At 45.0% G+C, this 24,934-nt stretch overlaps 1 protein-coding gene across 1 annotated transcript in view; it reads right to left on the reverse strand.

The window, feature by feature from the left end:
* RELN (reelin) overlaps positions 1-24,934 on the reverse strand; it is a 1,304,886-nt gene that overhangs the window by 527,611 nt on the left and 752,341 nt on the right. Inside the window, exons 16-19 of the mRNA XM_069229640.1 lie at positions 13,470-13,579; positions 12,015-12,081; positions 1,122-1,355; positions 332-493 (exon numbers count right to left, since the gene is read on the reverse strand). Coding sequence (XP_069085741.1) covers positions 332-493; positions 1,122-1,355; positions 12,015-12,081; positions 13,470-13,579 — 573 coding nt within the window. The remainder of the gene's footprint in view (positions 1-331; positions 494-1,121; positions 1,356-12,014; positions 12,082-13,469; positions 13,580-24,934) is intronic.

A 24,934-nucleotide genomic window follows, 5' to 3' on the forward strand; every position in this document is an offset into this window, starting at 1 on the left:
AGTGACTTACTTTGCAACTTACAGGTGGGGATAACCAGTCCTACAAAAGCAAGATTTGGAAAGACCTATATTATGGTATTGATATATGAAATACATATGTCGATGTTTTAAATTGCATAGGGTGGCCTCCATATTATTTGTTTGAGGCTATCTGGAGTGAACATGGTATTCTGACCAAATGACAGCCGTAGAAATGTTCTATTCTCTTGATCTGTGAGGTGTTATGCCAAGACGTTGCATTACTCGCTGCAGATGTGAACTGTCGGACATTGACAAGAATAGGCACAGGTTCCCTGCGCACTACATTCTGCCAAAAACATGCTCTGCGTACCTTGGTTCATGGTAGTTGAGGTAAGAGTAATGTTCCAGCAGCTTCCAGGTGATGCCATTGTCATAGGAATAGTGTAGCAAGACGCCTTCTCCGGGCTGGTCAGGTGCTTTGCATGTGCTTAGGACTGACCGGCTTCCCAGGCGCAGTGTGAACTGCAGAAACCTAGAGAGTATGTACAAAATGCATTAGGGCACATCAACAGTGGCATTTCTAGCTGTTGCAGAGCACCCACCAGCTTTAGCCATCTAGAATGGATCAACGTGGCCTAATGAAGCGAGTAGCTAAGACTTTCACAAAGCAGCCTTTCCTCTTCCCAACCAGGTTATCAGATGTGGCGTTTTTTTTCTAAGTATGCCTTGACACACTTTAATTATTCATTAGGCACTGGGGGAGGGAGAGATGCAGAACAGATCTAATCACCTGCCACAAGCTGTCAAATGAAGAAAAACCTTATGAATCATTCATTCTTGTTGGTTTTGACACACATTCGCAATGTTAATGTTTCACGATTTTCCTAGCCTGTCGGAACAGTAATTACCTTTAACCCGCCTTAGCTCCTAGCTCCCATAGCAAACCTGCCTGTGTGTTTCAGCAACATCAACCTAACGTGAAACAAAGCGAAGCAATGCGTTTTTAACAGCAGTCTTCATATATATATATATATATATATATATATATATATATATATAAAGACTAGCCAATTAAAACTAGACAAACACAACCAACCATTGAAAGTAAATTCTAGCGGCATCTGCATATGCCATCAAACGTCAGTTTCGGTGCTCCCCACCTGGACTGTGTACTGTCGAAAAATGAGGTGATGAGCTGCCGCCTTCCATCTTTGTTGAAGACCAGGGCCTTGCCACTGGCCAGCACTCCACAGTCAAAGCTCACTTCGGCGCCGCGGAGAGAGTAGAAGTTGTGGTAGGAGGACAGCCTGGAGCTGCCGAAGCTCTCAGAGATAAACATAGGGAAGGTCTGTGACGCCATCTCGCAGGCAGGCCCCGAAAAGCCTGGATCACACCTGCAAAAGGACAAAAATCGACAACTACGTAACCCTTTTTTGGGAGCCCTGTCAAATTATTCTTGGTTTTGCCACTCCACACTGTACTTTGGTCACTAGCCACACTATTTGGGAGGCGCATTCTTTTTACACACATTTGACTATCTCGACAGGAAGGTAACATTTCTGATTCTGCATCGTCTAAACATCTTCCGTCATACACCATTTAAAGTTCAGAGTGACTGTTCAGCAGTTTAGCTCCAACTGATGCATTTTAATGGAAGGGCAAGGGACACAGTGGTAAAGGGTCTAAATAGCGAATACACGAAATAGACTTTCGATTTTAAATGATGTAAAAAAAGGTTTGTACTGCTCATTTTCTTTCAGGCTGGCAGGTCTGAGAGGATCTTTACTGTGCTCAGGCCACACTGGGGTTGCCATATACATATAATCGTCTATCACTAAGGGCATGATTACGACCCTGACATTTTTTATACGCTAAATAAAAATCCTCCAACTAAGGATAGTGTTGCATATTTTCCTTCTGCAATAGGTACAACGTGACAAAAAGACACTTATTTTTTCCTTAGCAGTTTCTCAAGAAAAGTAATGTGTCAGTAGATACAGAGCAACGTCTAAGTTGATTGCATTGCCCACTGAAATAACCGCATCCGACTGAATCAAACCAGTCCAAAGTTTCATCTTGTGGAGTGGAAGAGTTCTCCCAACTTGTCAGTATACTTTTTGAGTTAATAAAACATCTCAAAAAATTCTCCGTCCACCACAGATTCTTTGTGTTGTGCCTGCCTTGCATGAGATAAAAACTGCAGCTCAGTAGAAAACTGGGGAATTTGGGAGCATCTGTAGTGATACATTGTATCAGAATTACAAGAAAGAACAAGTTATACTCCTTCAGCGTTACTGAAGCAGATTCCTCAACTTTTGAATATTACTCAAGCATCAGGCTAAATTTGGAAAGATTTCTCAGCTGAACCTCTGCACACTGGTAGGTAGCGCTGTGCAGCTCCACAGTGATGTTGTTTCACTCCGCAAATGATGTAGGAAGACTATATAGGCCCCACTCCGATGCACGGACATCAGTTGCTTTCAAGACTGTCTGCTCCTCAGCCCCAGATCCCCAACAGCAAATTGGCTTTGACCAGTGTGCAGATCGTGGACTTAGGATTTAAATAATGGATGGGGCCCGATCCACAAAATAAAGAAGATTGGATCGTCGATTAGGAATCTGCAGTAAGGTAGAGTCACATGATCAGAAATAGCATTACCAAAGGTAAGTAAGTTGTTCTGACAGACTTCTAATCGCATATTCCTCATCTTTTGAATAGATACCAGAGCAGTACCTGGTCTAATAAGAGATGGGTCGGTGAACTGGCTCAAAAAAATGTCCCATGGGATTGAGCGGGTGCAATACCCCTTTCAGTGAATCTGGCTGTCCAGACAGTAGTGCTTCATCAACATATGAAGCTACTCCAACGTAGCGGCATGGCAGATGTCAAAGACAGGAATTCCATGTGCCAACGCAGTGGTAGCAGCCTTGGTCTTGGTTGAATGGGCTTGCAGTTGTTCTGGAGGCTGCCTTTTGGCCTTTGAATAGTAGATTTCGGTCACAATCCAGCAGGAGATGGTCAGTTTCTGCACAGCCTTCCATTTTTTTTACTCCAGCGAACCCCACAAAGAGCAGATCATCCACCTTGTGTTCTCTGGTACAACCAATGCCCTCTGCACCCAATCTGTGGACATCAGCATGATGTGGGCTTGGTCAGCTTTGATATTTTTCAGACCTTGGGGCAAAAGCGGTATCAGCATTCAGAAATCCAGAGATCCTCTCTTGGTGGAACACGTCTCAAAGTGAGCTACAATTTGGAAACTCCAACACGCAAAACTGCTGACATTGAGTGTGCTCGGCAGTGGCGAATAGATCAAGACAAGGATCTCCTCAAATGCGGAAGAGACCGTGCACCACCTCTGGGTGTAACTGCCACCCGTGATCCGTTAGGCCTTGCCAGCGAAGTTAATTCGCACTGGCATTCAAAGAACCTATCAGGTGGTTCACCACCAGGAAAATCCATTGATGTATCCAGCCATTTCCAGAAGTGTAGTGCCTCCTGGCACAGGGCCCATGACCACACTCTCTCCTGTTTCTTTCAATACCACATAGTAGTAGTGTTGTCTGTAAGCATGTATACCAGGCTCCCCATGATAAACTGAAGAAAGGCTTTTATAACTGAGTGGATGGTTCAAAGCTCCAGGAAGTTGATATGGAGTTGGGCCTACATCAGAGACCAGAGACCTCTGACCTCCACCTTTCTCAGATGGCAGCCTCAAATCAGAAGTGACTCCCTGGTCACCACTGTCAGCTCTGGGTGGGGAAGGAAGAGGGGTCTGTCATCCAATAAACACAACTGCAGATCTTTTGCAGTTCATCCAAAATCATGATGACGTTCGATATAGCTCTTAGATGTTGGGCCTATTGAGACTTCAAACCCACTCCACTGCAGAGCCCACATTTGCCACCTGACATCCTTGACCAGTAGGATTTAGGAGGCCATCAGTCTCAGCAGCCTCAGAGTCAACCTCATTGAAATAGAGGACACAGACTGAATGGTGAGGATCATAGTGTCAATGTCTTCGACTCTCCTTTCCGGAGGAAAAGCACCAAGCAGAACCAAATCCAGAATGGTTCTGATGAAGGGAACAATCTGAGGAGGAATTAGGTGTGATATTGGCACATTGATAGTTAAGCTCAAAGATGACAGGATATTCGCCATAGTCTGGAGGTGTTTGAAGACTGCCTGGGGTGAGTTCGCCTTCAACAGACACTAGTCAAGGTAGGGGAAGACAGTGACCCCCGACCTCAGAAGGTGTGCTGCGATCACCACCAGCACTTTTGTGAAGACCTTAGGTGTGCTGGTGAGCTCAAAGGAAAGCACAGTAAACTGAAAATGCTCCTGTCCCACCATAAAACAGAGGTAGAGCCAATGAGCCTGCAGGATGGGGATATGGAAATAGGCATCCTGCAGATCAAACACCACCTCCCAGACTCCAAGGTTGATGAAAGAAAAGACCTGGGCTAATATGCGCATCTTGAATCCTTCCTTCCAGGGAAAGGTTTTCAGAGGGCATAGGTCTAAAATAGGACAAAGGCCTCCTTCCTTCTTTGGCACCAGAAGGTAATGGGAATAAAAACAATAACCTACTTCTGGCACAGGCAAAAAGGGTTTGCATTTCCTGCTGTAAAACAAACAGATGGTCCTCCAACAGTCATTCCAGAGAAGGCAGAAGGTGAAGCAGAGAGGTAGTGAAGGACAAGGTGTACCCTTTTTGTACTATCTGCAATATCAACCTGTCCGACATTATTGTCTGCCAATTTGGCAATAATTATTGGATCCTGCCTCAAACAGGGTGGCTGTGCTCCACTAAAGGCAAACTCAAGGAGTTTGGAAAGTGGGACTGCAGGAGTGGGCGGAAAGGGCAGCAGACTGAGCGGCATGCTGACCTTGACCACTGGGGCGAGGAGAGCAGTGTGAAACTGCTAAGCACCTTGCTGAGGATGAACTGGCTGGTGGTATGGGGGTACCTCTGCTAAAGTCATGAAAGGAATGGTAGGTCTGATGTGGCTGGTGAGGCTGGGCAGATAAGCCCTGGGAATGTGCTGTGGTTCTGCTTGTCTCCATGTAGCTGAGTCCCACCAAACAGCTTGTCTATGAGAGACGATTGAATGGTGCCTGAAAACCCTCTAGATCACAGCCAGGTGTGGCGCCGAGTGGTAACATTGGAGCCACTGTCTCTCCTGAATGAATTGTGAATTTGGCTGCATCACAACCACCCAGCATGGGTTGTGTTAGGACAGGTGAAAGGTCTTCTGGGACACCTGGGAGTTACTTGAGCCAACGAACCCCAAAGAGCATATTAATAGGGTCACATCAGGCAATTGGCATTCATGGGCTTGAGGGCCAAGCTGGTTGTAGAAAATACCCTCTTCCCAAAGGTCTCTACTGACTTGGAGTTCATATTGGAGGCAGAGTCAGAAGGTTATTCGGGTTCATCTGACTGGTAGACATATGTGTCACCAAGCTGTCCAGGGAGGGGTGCTGAGACAAAAACCCAAGCTCGCCCAGTGCGGGGTGATGGTGTCGCACTTGGGTGATTGACTGGAGGCCCAGAGCAAGGCTTAGTCCAGGTCCCTAACATTGTTTCTGTGAGGGCCTCATTGAAGGGGAGGAGGGGTTCAGTAGATGTCTGCCCTGGTGGAAGCACTATAATCAAGAAATTGTTTTTGATCTCTAAGGTGGGTATCTGGAGGTCAAAAACTTTGTCTGCCCTCCAAATGACCAGGTGTAAGGAGCACTCTATTTTGAGGCAGGACATGAAGGTGAGAGGAGTCCAGACTCAGGAGAAGAGTCAAGGACGCTGGCTTCTTAAAGGTCATAATTCCAATTTTCTTGGTATGACTGGCCTATCTCATCATCTGCATAATTGTTGTCCAAATCCGTACCAAATAAGGAACACAATGAAAGTGTCCTTCCTTGTGGAGCTGGTAAGTCCAGTGAGGGAGTTGGAGCTTCATCGGAAAGTGAGCGTGGCCTCGTTGGGGTTGTAGCAGTGGCATCTCACAGAACATAATAGACTGATTGCCCTCTGTCATCAATTAAGTCAGAATTAGCATGGAGGTTCTAAGCTCTAGGGTAGCATATGGTGCCGGAGGCAGAGTCGGTGAAGGAGTCAGAAAAAGGCCCATTGGTGAATTCATTGGGTCAAACTGGGGCAGAACCAGAACATGCCTGAGGTATGCCAGTAAAGATTCATGGCTCCTAGAGGTTTGTAGGTGCACCAGAAGAAGTCTGTAAGGATATGAAGAGTCAGGGCAGGGTCTCACACGACTCTATGATCTGCCTCGGTGTCACAGATGGTCCCAGAAAAGCAGGTTGTACCAGGAAGAGTTGTGGAATGGGCTCCGAGGTCCACTTACTTCTGAAACCAGATTAAGAGGCATGGTGACACCCTTGCATCTTCTCAGGAGAATTGGAGTAAGCGACTTACCCAGAGACTTGTAGTGCAATGATGACCAACCTCAGGAATGGTCCCTGTGACTTTTGGACGAGGAATGGGACCAGTACTGGTCCTTTGACTTGGACTGGTCTCTACAAAAAAGTTAGTTACCCGTGGTAATGATCTTTCTGCTCTTCCTTCTTGACTAAGGCATAGCACGTTTTAATGCAAATGATGATCCATCTTGATAGAGTCTTTTTCTGAATCACCTTTCTCTTTTTGGCACCAGACTAGCCAATGAAGAACTAATCATCCACCTTTGTGTTCCTTGATGCGGTGTAGAGAGCAGCTGTCCTCTTGTCTAGGATCTAACCGGTGTAACCCCTCCTACTTCTTTGTGGGAAGAGGTGGAGGGTAAAAGGTCAGAAGAGTGATGGGCTGGGCAAGACAGAAGGGAGCGAATACCTTAGGGAGGAAGGCAGCCCTGGTTCGCAACACCAAATTACTTGGAAAAAAGGTAGAGAAAGAAGGTTTAGAGCTGTGGGCTTGTAACTCACTGACCCTCCTAGCAGACGTTATTGCAACAAAAACACAGTCTTGAGAGTTAACATACGAAGGGTACAGCTGTGAAGGGGCTCAAACAGAATCCCCTTCAAAAATATAAGAACCAAAAATAACTTCTACTGAGGAACCACAAAGGGAATGGAAGGAAAAAGGTTGGTCAGGCCCTTAAAAAACTCATGACAACAGGGGAGTTAAACGGAGATGGCTGACCTGACAGGCAGAGAAAAGCAGACAAGGCAGCTAAATACCCCTTCATAGTGCTAATATCACATTCCCTCTAAGCCAGGGGAAAGTGCAAATTTCAACACATTGGGATAACTTGGCCTGAAAGGGAATCACACTATTATTTACACACCATATTACATAGTTTCCCCATCTTCTGAAGTAGACCGACTTAGTGAAGGAGCGATGTACAGATAAGATGACGTATACCACCTCTGGTAACAGATGAAACAAGCTCAGTTGTTCCTGCTCAATCTCCAGGCATGTAGGTTGAGATCTCAGAGATTGGGGTGCAGAACTAGTTCCCCCGACTTGGAGAGATGGTCTTGCCTGAATGGAAGGCAAAGTGGGGGACATGTGGAGAAGTGCAGAAGGTCTGCGTACTACGGCCTTCTCTACCAATCCGGGGATATGAGAATGACTTGGGACTGATCTTGGAGAATCTTCCTGAGAACTCGAGGAATCAAGGTGAAGGGAGAAATGCGTAATGCAGATTAAATTTCTACCTCAACTGAAATGCGTCCCCAAGGAATTCCCTCAATGGATAGTGCAGGGTGCAGAACTAATGGCACTGAACAATTTCAGAGGAGGAGAATAAGTCCCCTGAGGAGGGCCACTCTGTTGAAGATGTCTAGGACTATCTCCAGTAGAAGGCACCACTTGTGATTGTCAAGACGACACCGTCTCAAAACGTGGACTCTGAAATTCAGAGACCCCACTAGGTGATTGGCAGTGAGCCATGTCCCTTGGCGGTGTGCCCAAGACCACAATGCTTCCAGGGAAAGGAGGTGAGAATGTACTCACCCTTGTTTGCTGACATGCCATATCACTGTTGTGTTGTACATCAACATCTGGATGGGCAGACTGACAATAGAGGGGAAGAATGAATTGAGTGCCAGTTGAATTGCCTTTAATTCTAGCAGGTTGACGTAAAGCACCTGCTACTCTGTACACCAGTGGACCCTGATCTCCAGATGAGCTCCCCATCCCAGGGTGGAAGCATCAGTCACTATTGTAGCCATGGCTGAAGGAGGATTGAAGGCCATCCCAAGTATCAGGTTCACATTATTCCCCCACCAAGCCACTTCTGTCTTAGTGCTAGGGGAGATCACAATGGAGTCTGCCAGATCCTCCCTGTACTGGAGCCACTGCCTGCAGAGGCACTGCTGCACAGCTCTCTTGTGCTAACATGTGTGCTTGACTAGGAGAATGCAGGAAAGCAGAAAACCTAGAAAACACAGGACTCCCAGGACTGGAATTCTCGGTAGAAAATGGAACACACTTTCTCCCACAGGCTGGGTGTGGGGTTGAGGAAGTGAACTAGGGCTGTTTTACCTGGGGTGTGCAGGAGAAGGAGGTTGAAGAGGTTGCAAGGTAGATCCTCGGACTTTCGTTTTACCATACCTGTTATTTTCTTACAGGTGGGTTCTGCTACTTTTACAGGAGTGATGGTGGTTACGACCATGGATGAAAGGAGAAACCTCTTCCAAATCCTCAAAAATGGTGAAAGGCTCTGTAATCTTTTGCAGGTGGAGGCTGTAGGCCTAAGGATCTGGCAGTGGCCTTACAGATCTTAAATCTCTCAAGTGAACAGTCAGCTTTGTCCCCAAAGAGATGAATGGCATTGAATGGAAAATCCATTAAATTAGCTTGGATGTCTGAAAATAAATTTGATGTCCTAAGCCAGACATGGTGTTGCACTGAGGTGGCGGCGCCTATCGCCTGGGCTTTTGATTCCTCTGTATCCAATCCAGAGTTTATGATGTGCCTCAAAGCATTCTGGCCATTGGCAATCATTTCTTGAAAATGTTTTTTCATGTCAGGAGGAATAGCTTGAACAATTATCTGTGCCATGTCCCATAACTCATGGCTATAGAGAGTGAGCGGACAATAGCGTTAAGTGGCTTTAAGGCCATGCTTCCCACAAAAAATAAAATTCTTTCCCCAAGCCTCTATGACCTTTGACTACCTGTCAGAAGGGACCGTGGGAAGGGTACCATCAGACTGGGCCAGGTTTTCAGGAAAGGAGAAGACAAGAAGGCCAAATCGCCAGGCGTAGAAAGATAACGATAGGCCATTAGACACTTTGCCACCTGTGATGAGAAAAGTGTTTTTCCATGCTGCCAGAAGTGGATTTAATACAGTGTCATTAATAAGGAGAAGTGGCTCGGCTGCGGTCTCATAAGGAAGAACATCAGTGAGGACATTTATTTTGGTTTCAACAGTGGGCAATTTAAAGTCCAACACCTAAGCAGCCTTTAACATCACTTTGTGTAGGCACACCCTCTGGCATATATGGCCTAGTGGGGTAATCCTGGTGAAATCTGATGAGGTGTCCAAATCATCTGCAGATGACAGATCTTGAAAATCCAGGGAATCCTGGATTGGGTTGTCCTCGGAGAAAAGCTCCACTGGACCTGCCCCGAAATGACATGGAGGAGTGCTTTACATGCTTCCTCTTCCAGAAGCCTCTTGGCCTCTCAATGAGAGTGAACTGGTGGCTCAATGTTGGGTTGTGGCACTGCATCCAAGGCCAGAGGTGGTGATGGTGTAATTGGGGACAGGGGTGGCGTAGGCACTATCGGTGCTGTCCAAGGACCAGGTTGTGGTGCCATTAAGTGAAATGCAGGATTGAAGCAGTATGGCATCAGCTCCGAAAGAACAGCTCCAAAGGGCATAAAGAGTGGAAAACATTGTGTTTTCTTTGGGCCCAGGGAGCACTGTGTGTTGTTGATGCTCTTGCAAAAATCACATGCATAGCGTAGAGAAAGGCTTCTGAATCCACACTGGGTGCCAGAGAGTAGGAAGAACCCGAGCCAGCCACAAGAGGTGTTGACTACGTAGTACCGGAGGTCCTTCTGGAGCCAGTTCCACAGGGGAAGCAGGGCTGTGCGGTGTATCGCTCTGAGTACTAGGTTCCTGTTTCAGATGGAGATCAACGAGGTGACCTACCCTGAGACCGCTTCTTGTGCTTCTCCCTCTGTGTTCGTCTTTTCTTACCTGACAACTTCAATGCAGAACGGGAGCAATGAGATTGTTTAGGGTGACACCGGTCATCCTTTTCTCTGGCCATAAACAGTTTGGCCTTCCATTTCTTAATAGCCTTTGGGTTCATGCTGAGGCATGAGGAACACAATTTAGTGTCATGGTCAGATCCTCAACATCATAAGCAGAAGGGATCTATGGGGAGTATTTGTCTCTCACAATTCCTGCACATCTTGAACCCAGACTTCTTAGGGGTGGGAGACATTTTGTTGTGGTACTGTGTTATATGGATTTCTTGACGTGAAGCTCTAGATCCATGTTGAAGGCCAGGAAATAAAGGAAATGATGTTGGTGCACCAGAGTGGGTGCTATATGGCTTTGGTGGCGTCAACTAATGTCACTTCTGGCACTAACCAAGTCCAGCATCTTCTACTGGCGACCTCGTAAAACAAAGTCTTCCGGTGCTTGGTGACATAGAGTTTAGCCTCAGAGTTTGTATGGCCTTTGTGTTCATTGATGCGCAGCACTGCAGGCCTTGGAGGTGTGGCTTGACCACCAGGCACCACAGGCAAACCTGATGAGGATCTATGACAGGCATTTGTTTGCGACAGTCCCTTCAGGGCTTAAAACCTGTTATTTTGGGGGAAGACATTTACCTCGCACGCAGAGATTTTTTTTTTAGGTAAAGAGTCTGAAAGAGAAGACAGGGAGCTCTAGATCCACGTCTGGTGGCACAGAAATAAATGAACTGACAATAGCGTATGCGCTTCATGTCTGTATAAGCTCCATGTGTCGTCTGCAGAGCAGAACGGCATCAGTGTGGACCCACACAGGCCATCTACTAACGCACTGAGGTACAGCTGACCAAAGATTCCAGATCCAGTCTGACACCTCAGGAATATTCAAAAGGTGAGGAATCTGAGGTTAAAAGTATGTATCAGAAAAAGTATTCTATGTTTTTGGCTTACAGATTTCTAGATATGGAAACAACTGGGATTCACATTAATGAGCCACACTGCAAATTGAGCACATATACAGCTATAGAAAGTGTGCGTGCACTATTCATAAGTAAATAACTAAATGCTGAGAACCATTCCCCTTGCCTCATCATGAAATACATTTCCATTACTTTGGACGAAAATAAATATCTGGGCGAACATTAGTAGGAACAGAAAGTAAAAAATTATAAACTTTTAAAGATTTGGGCAGTTTCATTTCCATATTAGCTTGTAAACAGAATCAAATATCCCGAAGCAGTAGGAACTTTAAAGAAATGAGTATCCACCTGTACATTTTACTGCTTTTTTACCGTTTTTTAAATTTATTAATGTGGGTAAATGAAGCAGTACCTACGAAATGTGGCATATTTGTTTATGTTTCAAATTGTACAAATTGCTAACATTAAATGCGATGGCCAATTAGATACAAAGTTAAAAGCCAAGTGTTATAGTGTCGTTCAGACAATGGTGAATCCCGGTGATAGAGCAAAAATATCCACAAACGAACCTATACTCATTTTAGTACCAAGCTGGCAGTTTGCTCTCACGCTTACCACCATTTTAAGCTGGTGCTACCTTTCAAGTGCAAAACTAGAATAAACAAATACCAGGTGCAAAACGAACACATTTTTATACCAATGTTAAACTTGAGGGTAAAACTAGGACATTCCTACATGTAAATGTTATTTGCCCCCGGAAGACATTGCGCCGGGTTTTAATACAACACTTCACACGAAGTCCTAATCTAAAAGGGTTTTCCTTAAACTCACTGGCTTTGACATGAATACCCACCACTGTGTACAATGTGGGCACTTATAGACTCCCAGAAAAATGGGGATTCTATTCCTTTTATGGCAGCGTGCGCATTTCCACCCCCGCGCCACTGTGCTGACAGACTTACTTGCAGCCCTTCCGCGTGCACTGTCCCCGACCGGAGCAGAACTTCAAGCAAGATGGCCCAACGTAGACTGAAAACACACAAGAGCGGGGTATGAAAATTAGGCAAAGAGAAACATTTTTTCATATGTATGGCATATCATCTGACTGCAACACCTGATGCAACAATGGCAGCGGGAATGGGTTTACGCAGTTGTAGTACCTGTGCTGAACAGAGGGGGAATAAACATCAAACCTTACAACACTGAAAATAACATCTAAAGGCTGATCACGAGAGGCCCGGTAACAGGATGAGATGTACTGCATCACATCACTAGGGGCTGCTACCACGCTTGTAGCAGCCTCCTTCAGCTATGTCATCTGGAATGGGGAATAACGTGGAACTTGCTGTTACTGCCTTCTGTCTTGGGCCATATCGCCTACTGCTTTCTGCAGTGTAGTTGAGCCTGGAAACACCTGGGCACTTGTCCTTGTGGTTCGTCTGAAACGGGTGTGTTGGCCCACAAACAGGATCACTGGGTATGTTGCAATAGACCCTCTAATGGCTAGAATATTTACTAAGGCGCAGTGCTCAATTGTGGCATAACTATGTATGGTTTAAACAGCGCGTGCTTGCAAGGCCTGGTCACAGAAGAGGCCGCTCTGGCTCGCCATCTGACTGAGGGTCAAACCCATGGTGGCGTTTGTTGGCGGCACGACCCGGCCTTTGTTCATTTTATGCAAAGAGCAGGCAAGGTGAATCCCAGCTACATCCAGTTTATACAAATCTGAGTTTACCTTATGGAGCAATGGATATGTCCCAGGTAGAACTGAAAGTGAGGCTTACGATTTGTAAGATAAATTCGGATAAAGATGACAAGGTTTCTTAGCGGATACCAATACTATAATATTTTGAAATGTTAAGAATTTGAGGACTTTTTTTAATGCAAGGGTAATCTTACATAAGATTTTGCGTATTTCCAGTAATTTTTGTCTTTCCTTCACGCATTTGCAGGTTAAACTGCATGTGTTTCCATGGCCACCTGCCCTGTGCTACCAACGTTCACTGCCTGACTTTAAAAACTTTATAGAATTTACACTGAGCAGGTATTTCTTAGGACGTTTGTACGCCAGGGCAAACGTTGCATACAATTTTCATGCAAAGGATCAGCCAAAGTTACATTTGTCATAGGCATCATTTTCACAACATTTATTTTCTATATTTCATTTAGAAAACATATCTAAGTTTTTTTTTAAACTGTCCAATGAATAACTATGAGGAGATATGTGTCACCACAGAACGCAATACAAAAAGCCTACACAAGTACATGCGTGAGATGAACACAAGAGGATTCTCTAAGTGTCAAGAGCTAGGGATGCATAAGTAAATCACATGCATGTGATGTGTATTTTATTATAGAGCCGTATTTAACTGTGTGTCAGAGAACTATGTCGGATTTCTGAGAGATACGAGACTAACCGTTATCGACTGCCCACATGTTCCCCCGAATTGGTCCCGTTTGCCGCCATCGAAGCCTGGTGTCTCTGGTCAGTGCTGCGTTAGGAAGGGGAATGGTGATTCGGTTCCATCTAAAAAGAATAAAAAAATATACCAGCTCTTTAGCATTCAACGTGTTCAGCATTTGTATACAGTGACGTGTATCTTGCACATTCCCACCTTCTACATTTAGCTAAATTCAAATATGATTATTGTGGTAGCCCTGGTAAGCTTCCACCACAACGTGTTACTGCATTGACTAGTAGACATCATAGCAAAAACAACACCACCCACTAAAGGTCTCCTCGAAGGATATAGAGATTTGTATTTTGTAAAAAAAAAAAAAAATGACTGTAGAACATTGACTATCACTATATCATGAAGGTAACTGTATATATGTATAGATTTACTGTTCTTAACTCCACATGTGTGTACCTTGATACACACAGATTCATAGGTAGCAAATATACTGCAGCTGATATTTTTGCAGATTTATATTTTAAACCTTAGTATTCTGATGTGCACCTCCTACCACCCTATTGCATGTCATACAAACAACCTCTGTTGTTGCCCAGTGCTGTGGTTCTAAGATAAACTATCAATTTACATGTTCCAGTCATGGATGGAGTAAGCAGATGTCAGCAATCCAGCAACATATGCAATCCCCTCAAGTATCACCTGTCTGAAATGTGCTCCCATTTGAAGTTTACTCTCCCTCTTTAACTTCTGCCACTAGCCGGTCTGTCATTCCCTACCAATTTGTTAAGAGGTGTAAGTATATGAAGGGCAATATATTTATTCAAGTTTGCATATCTATCCCCAGTGCTCGTTGCATAACAGACAAATTATGCATAATCTAAGTCATCTAGATGTTCTACAGTGCTTGTATGTTTTGGTTCTGCAGTCAAAAGTGTGTACGGGTAGCCAAGTAAGTTCATTAAGGAGGCAGTATGGGACTTCTACACTCTCATTCTCTGTATTTAAATATGTAACCTGTTTTAAAATGGCTGGGGCTGCTTACTTATGTATGCCTTCTACAGATTCTGGGGTACAGGCCAATAGGCCATCAACCAGGACTTTCCAACCATCTCTGTCTTGGGTTTGTCTTTCAATCTGAGTGCATTTGTAGCACATCTCCTTGCAGTCAGCCTTGAGACCTCGGTGGCAGGTGTTTTCTGGCCTTCCTGTTTTCCTTTTCTCTTGAGGATTCCAGGTCACAATTTGCCTTGTGGTGTATGACGCAGGCTTGCAGAGAGTGTGACTTATCCAGCCCCAGTGGATTTGGAGGATTCTCCTCAGACAAGTGTTAATGAAGGTCTTGACTTTGCTGGTGGTGGTCACTGTTGTCTTCCAGGTTTCTGCTCCATACATAAGGACAGATTTAACTTTGATGTTACAAAGCCTGATCTTGAATTTCCACATTAGCCCCTTGGAGCTCCAGATCTTCTTTAGTTGAATAAAGGCAGCCTTGCTTTGCTAATTTTTGCCTTGTCGTTGGAGTCTGTACCGACCTGCTTGTCTATGACACTGTTCAGGTAGGTGAAGGCCTCAACCTCTTATGGTGCATCAACTCCAATTGTGCTGGCCGTTATTTCCAGATCTTGTTTTTTCCCTCACGGGTATTAAGGTCAAGTTGTGCTGATGTGGCTGACACACTGTTAAGTTTTCTCTTTCATTTGCTGATGGGTATGGAAGAGTAGGGACAGCAAGCCAGAAAAACGTGTTAAACACAAAGATGGGAAAATAATCATAGGTAACAAAGGCCAACAACGGCGATGTGTGGATCACTTTGAAGAACTGCTGAACCAGCCCTTGATGCAGTCTCTGCCAAACATACAGCCATCAGAGAAGGACTTGCCAATTGACTGCAGCAGACCAACCAATGAAAAGGCATGCCATCAAACATCTGAAAAATGGGAAGACAGCAGGACCTGACAAAATTCCTGCAGAGGCACTGAAGGCAGATATTGAAACATCAGTAGACATGCTCTACTCCATGATTGGAATGATCTAGGAAGAGGAAAAGGCGCCATCAGACTGGAAGGAGAGCTATCTCAATCTCATCACGATTCCCCAAGAAAGGTGAGCTGAGGAACTGCTGGGGCTGCTGTTGCACATAATATATCCGATCAAAGCATTTCTCCAACATTGACAGTGTTCAGAAGATTCTCGAGGATTTGGTCACAGGTGCTGGAGAAAATCAAAGCATTCCATCATTTGGGGAAATGGATAAGAATCCAGAGCCTCCTTCAGTGATACCAATGTGAATTGAGCCCGTCTTCATGGAGGCACCAAAGCCAGTCAGAAGCATCTGAGATGTCCCTAAACAGGGACACTTTTACACCCTATATACAGACCTCCAGCATGATACATGGTCAATGGCTGGACACATACAGGATGTGCCCTCAGGTACTGGATGAAACTGTTGTAGTCATGCCTAGAGAGCAGAAGTAATATGAGGCCTTCTCAGAGGGGTCTTGCTTCATCCACCAGTTGACCTCAGAGGAGGACGTATCTGCACCTGCTGCATGAGAGAAGAGAAACCTAGAGAAGAGAGAACTACAACAGGGCTAACTCTGTGATCACTGCTTCCACAAGTTTTTTTAAAGAATGAACCACAGAAGGCGATCTCTCTGGGGATGGCACACTTTAATGTTCCTTCATTGCTTATTGACTGGAGCTTGAGGACTACAGAGATGATTCCCATGTGCACTGAAATATCAATCTGTGGCTCATTGCAACAGGCATATACGTCTGTTCAGCTTTAGTTACTTATAAGTCTCCAGAGAAGGTAAGGTTCCTAAGTGATTTCCAGCAGTGCAGTGGGCTTTTCCAAGGAAATGCATCTTTTTGCATATTCACCCCTACTTTTGGGGACTGATGCTGCTGGCTTTTTTTCACTTTGAGAGTGCACTTCGGTCTGCTAATCAGACTTTAGTGCCAGTTTTTCTTAACTCTATACAAAAGTATGTTTGATTGGCTATCCCCAATTGGCAAGCACTGCCTTACTTATAAGTCCCAATCACATGGTACTTAGGTACCCAGGGCATGTATAGCAGAGTGTCCACACAGGACTGCAGCACTGTTTGTGCCACCTTGCAAAACGTGAAAGACACCTCAGCCTGCCACTACAGACTGAAAGGTCAGTGTGCCACAGCTAACTCGACTTTGCCATTACGCCTAATGACAAAATGACCTCATCCTTTAAGTGTATATGTCAGACTCCCTTAAAGCAGGCCTACCAAGTCCTATGGCAGAGAGCAATATATTCTTAAGTTAGACATATGTTTTATTATGTCTTTCCAGAAACGCTTCTAAATTGGTTGGAAGTGAAAGAGGTTTCACTTCTGGGAGAAAACAACCAGAGCAATCAGACTTTACATTCTAACTGAACCTGCTGGGGATCCAGAGGAAGAGGCTGGCCTTGGAGGAGAAAAGGCTGGCCCTAGAAGAGCAGATGGTCAGGATGGGTATGAAACCCCAAGAAGATGGTAGCAGAGAACAAGAGGCAATTCCTGGCCGTGCCTAAGACCACAGATTGCCAAAGTGGGTTGTGCCTAAATACACTGAGAGGGATGGCACAGGCAAGTGCCTTGCATCCTCTGAGAGAGCTCTTAGGAGGAGGAGGGTGAGTGCATCACATTGGGGTTCCTTACTATGGGAACTGTACCTACAGTAGGGAATGAGAGACAGCTGACACTAGAGGATGACATGGCAGAATCGTACACACATTAAGGATGCACTCATAGAGCTATTTGGTCTTACTCCTGACGAATACAGACACAAATTTAGGAACACCCAAAAGGGAGCAACACAGTCATGGGTAGGCTTTGTAGATGCCTCTGTGAAATCACTGGATTGCTCGATTAAGGGTAACAAGATAGATACCCAATGAGGGCTTATACCATTTAGTGGTTACAGAACACATTCTAGCCAGAGAAGTTACACCATCATCTGGTAGACTCTAAACTGTCAAGCCCTAGAGAGCTTGGGAATACAACTGATGAGAGGGTACGCACTAGAGTATCCAAAGAGGTGAATCAAAAAAGGTGGCACAAGCCCCCTCTCAGGGGCCCCAAAAGATGCCCAAGTTTGGGAACCCAGAACCACATCCTAATCTCAAAAGGGGAGAGGTATAAGGGAAATAACTGTGACCCATCAAAGGCTGGGGTTTGCTATGACTGTAGACAGCCAGGGTACAAGAGGGGAGATGCTGCATGAAAAAAAGAAGTAAACCACTGATGATGGTTCCAAGGGAATTGCCAGTTTATGAATGGGGATAGAGGTGGGCCTAGGAGATTCTAAGGGGCACACTGAAGCCATTTTAGTTTCCCTGGATGGTGAGAACATTGAAGCTTTGGCCCACTGGCCTGCAGGTATGAAGAAGTACAGGCAGTGGCGCAAAAGCAATGGGGTGGAAGTTCAGGCTTTGAGGGATTCAGGTGCCAGCATAACTATGGTTATGGTCAAGCTGGTTTGCCCCATGAGATAGTAGACTCCAACAGTGTAACAAAGTCTCATCCCATAGCTATGCTTGACTTTGAGTGGGGAGGGGTTACTGGCCTTAAGAGAGTAGCTGTGTCCATTCCAGTGGAGTTTCTACTGGGCAACAACGTATAGAAACTTCTGCATGTATAGGGTTGGAGAGAAGAACCCATGCAGCAGTGCTAGGTCTTCCTTAGTTGGTCTTTGTCTCCACCGGAGCACAAAAGGTCTTAAGGGAGAGTCAGGGAACTATACTATAGATCCTGAAAGAGTCCCAGGTCCGAGCAACAAGAGAAGAGGGAGGCAGCCTGGAAAGGCCTCTTCTGAGTCCTCAGAACCAGGAGGAGCCCAACCCTTGAGGGAGGACCTGATCTCTGCAGAGGGGGAATTGCCCTGAAGGACTGGCCTGACTTGGCACAATTTCATGGAGGTGGGAGACCCTCCATGGGAGACTGGAGTAAGGGACAACATACTTGTCCCACTCTTGTAGGTCTAAGACAGTTGACTGTGAGACAAGAGAAAGGAGATATCACAGGTACTCATAAGGTATACTGGGAGGCGGGACTCCTGTATAGTGAAGCGAGGGACCCTAAGCCAGGGGCAACCAGGAGAACAGTGGTCCCAAAACAATACAGAGAGTTTCTCCGTAACCTAGACCATGACATCCTCTTACCTTGACATCTGGGACAGGCTAAAACCTGTGACAGGTTACCCAACCTCTTTTATTGACCTCAGATGTCAGAAAAGGTAAAGGAGTTTTGTCGCTTCTGTGTCACCTGTCAGGTCAGAGGCAAGCGAGGTGGCAAGCTAAAGGCTCACCTCATACCACTTCTATTGGTGGGGACACCTCGGAGAGGGTATGGATTGATATAGTTGGTCCCTTAGACCTGGCCACTGCCTCAGGGAATAGGTTCATCCTGGTGGTAGTGGATCATGCCACTAGATACTCAAAAGCTATTCCACTTTGGACAACAACTGCACCTGCAGTGGCTAGAGCCCTACTTAGCATTTTTACCAGGGTGGGCTTTCCTAAGGAGGTTTTCCTAGATAGGGGCACAAACCTCATGTCTGCCTAACTGAAAGCAATGTGGGATGAATGTGGGGTGACATATAAGCTCACCACACCATACTGTCCACAAGATAATGGCCTTCTAGAAAGATTCAACAAGACCACGAAAGGTATGATTATGGCTTTATCAGATAAACTCAGGAGAAAATGGGATGTTCATCTCCCACTCCTACTGTTTACCTACATGGAGGTCCCTCAGAAAGGAGCAGGATTCAGTCCTCTTGAACTGCTCTTTGGACACACTGTCAGGGGTCCTTAAAGTGTGGTTAGCGAGGGCTGGCAGTGATCCCTCAAGAAACCCAAACAGGACATCCTAGATTATGTACTAGGTCTCCGCTATAGGATGGCAGAGTATATGAAGAAGGCAAACTAGAACTTGGAGGCTAGCCACGAGCTTGCAAAGCACTGGTATGAAAAAAAGAAGGCCTCGCTGTTGCAATACCAAGTTGGTCAGAAGGTTTGGGTGTTAGAGCCTGTAGCACCCAGCGCTCTCCAAGACAAATGTACTTGGCCTTACCTTATCTTAGATAAGAAGGGTGAAGTCACATACTTGGTGGCCATAGATACTCCAAGATACCCCTACAGGGTGAACAGGCTCAAACTCCATCATGACAGAGCTGACATGACTTATACTCATGGTGACTGATGGTGCAGAGGAAGAGGAAAGTGAACCTCTCCCAGACCTGATGTCAACAAATATCAAAGATGGGTCAGAGGAAGGAGAAATACTCTCTTCCACTCTAAGTAGTCAGCAGCAGAGTGTGTGTTGAAACTTGCTGGGACAGTTTGCTGACTTGTTTTACTTGACCACTGGTTTGACCACATGGTGTACACATGATGTGGACACAGGTGACAGTTTACCTGTCAAAAGTAAAATGTACAGACTGCAGACCAAGTTAAAGCTAGCATTAAAGCAGAGGTTGCAAACATGCTAGAGTTAGGGGTGATTGAGCCCTCTAGAAGTCCTTGGGCAAGTCCAGCAGTTTTGGTGCACAAACCAAATCCAGGGTTAATAGTCTGTGTGGACTACAGAGGTTTAAATGCAGTGGCTAAAATGGATGCTTACCCCATTGCAAGAGATGATGATCTCATTGATAGGTTGGGTGCTGCAAATATCTGAGTACCTTTGGTCTGGAATCAGGTTATTGGCAGATATCCCTTACACCTGGAGCAAAGGAGAGGTCTGCATGTTCTTACCCCAGAACACCTCTTTTAGTTCAAGGGGATGTTTTTTGGATTGAAAAATGCATCTGCCACCTTCCACAGGTTGGTGAATAAATTACTCTCTGGCCTGGAAAGCTTCAGTGAAGCATATCTTGATGATATTGCTGTATTTGCTTCCACCTTGGAGGATCACCGAGTCCTCCTCAAGGAAGTGCTTCAAGCCCTTGAACAGGCAGGGCTGTGTACCAAGGCAAGTAAGGGCCAGATAGGGAAAGGATCTGTAGTGTACCTGGGCCACAAAGTGGATAGAGGCCATTTACAACCTCTTCAACCCGAAACTCAGACAATTCAGAACTGGAAGGCTCTAAAGTCACAGACCCAGGTCAGAGCCTTCTTAGGCCTGAATGGGTTCTATAGGAGATTTATTTAAAGGTTATGGTACCATAGTGGCACCAATAACTGAGATAACCTTTCAAAAAACAGCCAAGGAAAGTAATTTGGAATGACTTCTGTCAAAAGGCCTCTGACTCCATTAAGGAAGCTATGTGCTCAGTACCTGTCCTAAATGCACCGGACTTTAGTAAAGAGTGTAGTAAAGAGATGCTTCACAGGCTTGGGGCAGTTCTGTCACAGCTCAATGATCAAGGTCTAGATCAACCAGTTGCCTTTAATAGCAGATGACTCCTCCCCAGAGAGCAATGTTGGTGTGCAATTGAAATGGAAAACTCTGTTGTGGTTTGCTCTCTGAAGAAGCTAAGACTCTACTTAGTTGAGACTCGCTCCACAGTTCAAACTGACCTCAGACCTCTCAGATGGCCGATGCAGATGAAAGGAGGGAACCCCAAACTGTTGAGGTGGTCCATTTCCCTGCAGGGTATCGACATTACAGTGGAAAAAAGACCAAGGACGGACCATTTCCAAGCAGATAGACGTTCCAGGTTGTTTCACTTAGAAGATAAGAATAACCAGGATAAGGGTTATATAGCTCCTCACCTTTCATCTGGGAGGGAGCCTTGTAAGAAAATACATATTTTTTCATGTTCACCCCCACATTTTGAGACTGATGCTGCTGTTTTTTTGACTTGGAGAGTACACTGCTGACCAGACCTCAGTGCCATTGCTTTGACCCTATACAAATGTATGTTTGATTTGCTATCCCCAATTGGCAAGCACTGCCTTACTTATAAGTCCATAGTTTATGGTACTTAGGTATCCAGGTCATGTAAGGCAGAGTGTCCACAAAGGACTGCAGCACTGTTTGTGCCACTTTGCATGTACAAAACGTGAAAGACACCTCAGCCTGACAATACAGACTGAAAAGGCAGTGTGCCACACAGCTAACTCAACTTTGCTATTATCCCTAATGACAAAGCAACCACTTCCCTTAAATGTATATGTCAGACTCGCCTAAAGCAGGCCTACCAAATCCTATGGCAGGGAGCAATATATTCTCAAGTTAGACATATATTTCATTATGCCTTTCCAGCAACATTTCCAAATTGTTGTTTTGCTGGGGAAGGTAAGGAGCCCCATTGGCAAACACAGGGTTAAACGGTTTACACTTAAACATGTCTAACTTCTGAATGGGACCACCTAACCAGGTCAAGTAAGGTCTCAAACTAATGGGAAAATGAAACCCAATCTGATGGATAGATCGGATCTCATGTCACTATTAATTTTAAGAACTTTTTAGAAAGTTGCTACCCTGCACTGCAGCTAGTACAGTGGCCTAACAACGGTGATTCACATATAGACAGGTTTCTGACCACCTGGGGAGATGTGAGAAGGACTACCAGGCCTAGGAACAAAAGCATTAGGCTGGGAATGAGGTGTGACCTTCCCCATGAAGGCTGCAAAGGGTGTTGGTACAAAAAGAAAGCTTCAAAGATGAAGCCACCTTTGAAGGGCTGCTGGATACAATACTCCTGAGCAGGATGCTTTTTGTTCCTGCAGACATGTAGGAGACAGGGCCAAGAGGGGGAAACCAGTGTTAGAACTGTTTATCCCTTAGGTATGTAGCCCAGTGGTAGCCACACCCTGAGGGTGGGCTGCCTTGCTCCTCATGACAAAGGAAGGGTTGTGCCATCTTGGAAGGGGCAAGAATAGAGCACTGTGGGATAGACAGTTCCCACATGTCACAGGAACCTAATTACTGGGAAGGATGGGACTCAGTAGCCCATTGGATGGTGACCGCGTTGTCCCTTAGGGGCAGGTTCCTGAGATAAAATGGACACCCTTGGCACCCTTACCTTCAATTTTCATTTGGAGAAGAAGAAAGGACAGAAGAAGGCTTGTCCTGCTGGCCTTGGATTCCACGAAGAGATACTGCACTGCCAAGAGGACTGCACCTACTGCACTTTTGGGCTAGTGAGCTTGGACCATGCCCGTGGCTCCTGACCATGGGTAAACTTGATTTCTCTCCTTCACCAACTCCAGTGACTCCAAGGATCAGGTGGCTGATCCCCTATAATCCTCTACAGTGACACAAGAGCGGAAAGAGCCCAACTCGACAAACTGGGAGCTCCTGTGGAATTTTCCTTACTACCAGTCACTGGGTGCACCAACAAAAGTTTTCAAATGTTCCCAAAATTTTCAAACTTTACGTTTACCAATGCTTGTTTGCGGCTGCATTAAAAGTGTTTAAACATTCTAAAATATGTAACTCTGGAATCCTCTTGCCAAATTTGATGATCAAGGACTCTAAACATTCACAAAAATAAGCTCTACTGTTATAAAGTGTTGTTGGGCCCCTTTATTGGTGAGCTATTTTATTACTCTGCTATATGGTGCTGTTAAATGCTTTACACTGTTTCTTTACTGAGCCTTACTGCTCGCAGCCACAGCTACCCAGGATTGAGCTAGTGTGTACGTAAACAAGACTGTTCTCCCATAAGGGGGCCTCTTTAAGTGTACCCCACAATAACGATACCTAGCTCTGTCACATAGTACACCCAGGTCCTCTTAGCTTCTTTTTACTTCCACAGATTCCTATCAGTAGTTAATCTGATTTTGCCCATATTGCACCCAGGATTTCTCCTGCAAGGCAGAGTGAATCCCAAGACACTGTACTTCCTCTCACAAAACCATTCCACTGACTCTTTTGCAAATGTTCCTTTTATTCTTGTCTTACAAAACCAGGCCTCTCAGCGGTTCCTTTGCAACTGTATCACATGGTTTCTAGCATGAGGGAACACACCTCAACCTCAAAGGACCTCATCAAGGTTATATATATTATCTTTAAAATCTGAGGACGAGGAGTTAACTCCTCAGTGGGAACTCGGAATGTGTGTGCCTCATGGACTGGTGTCTTTGAATGCAGTCGTCCTGGTTGTTTATATACCCCATTTAATGATTATTCCTTCCTCTTCACCACCTCTAGGTGTAATATATGCATTTATCAGTTTAGTGTTGGTGCATACTAGTTACTTGTTGCTCGGTGTCACTAGAGATAGTGTCATTGAGCAGCAAGTACGTTGGTATAGTTCCTTCATTTCTAGGTCCTTTCACTTCATGGTGATGGCATAAAATTACTTCACACATTCCAAGCTAGGAATATGTCTGAGTAAAATCTACTGAAGGCACTTTAACATCTCCTGTCACATTATTCCATACAAGGCAGATCTACTTCTGTGCTGTAGACCATCACCAAGGAGGAAGATGTGTAGAGAATTCTGTTTACCAAAGCCTATACACTGATCACCGTTAGAACTGCAAGACAACACAAGTCAAACTCTTGAGAGTAGGAGTCCAAACCGGCATCCGGCCACTATGGCTTCATGGTTGTGTTTAGCTCCCTTTCAGTGCCCACCTTTCCCTCGCTAGTGCTTTTTATAGAGACTTGTGTCCTTGAAGATCATGGAGTTTGTGGGTAAAAATCACAACAGCGAGAACTCAAAATACTTACTCTCCAACAGGAGATCCTTCATAGGTAGAAAAATTAAAGTATGGTATCAGAATATGATGACCTGCATATCATCTGAGAAAAATACTGTGTTCTAAATACCGTTTACAAACAATTCGCCCTACTGGAGCTAATAATAGAAAATCTACATCCACTGGAGCGATATTTTTTAATAAACAATATTTGTGCCATAATGTTTATGCCAGATGAAATGGCTGTTACTGATATTCTGACATAGAAAGACATACATAACACCTATTAGCCATGAATTATACAGTTCGAGGGAGGAGTTAAATACAAAAGATTCCTCAATGGCCCTCAATAATGATCCTCAGAGACCACTGGGCTCTGGCAGAGGTATATATATCCTTCCATCAACCACCAACAGAGCAAGAAATCTCACGTCCTTCCCACTGCTTACCTAGCTCTTTATTTAAGGAGTGTAAAGGTGGGATTTTGTGTGCCTGAAGTTGTAAGGAAATCTTCGCAACTCATGTATTTGGGAACGGTTTTGCCTTGCCACATTTGCATGAAAATCGTGACGTTTGTACCAATTTTTGTCACAAAGGGAAACAAATAGAAAAAAATCTGGAAACAACTGCTGTTCTGCCAAGAAATACTAAGCAATATGTTAACTTGAAGAGAAAAAGTCTGCATACGATTTCCTACTTGGTCGAATCATTTATAATGAAAATTATCCAGTGAAAATTAACTAAGGCACAGAAAATTAACTGATGCATCACTGAAGGCAAAGTTAAACCAGGAAACTTGGCGAAGAGAAAAAAGTCACATGTTCTGAATGCCTATGATCCCCGACTGCGTTGCACC

Source organism: Pleurodeles waltl, chromosome 4_1 (genome assembly GCF_031143425.1).
Source record: "Pleurodeles waltl isolate 20211129_DDA chromosome 4_1, aPleWal1.hap1.20221129, whole genome shotgun sequence".
NCBI lineage: Eukaryota > Metazoa > Chordata > Amphibia > Caudata > Salamandridae > Pleurodeles > Pleurodeles waltl.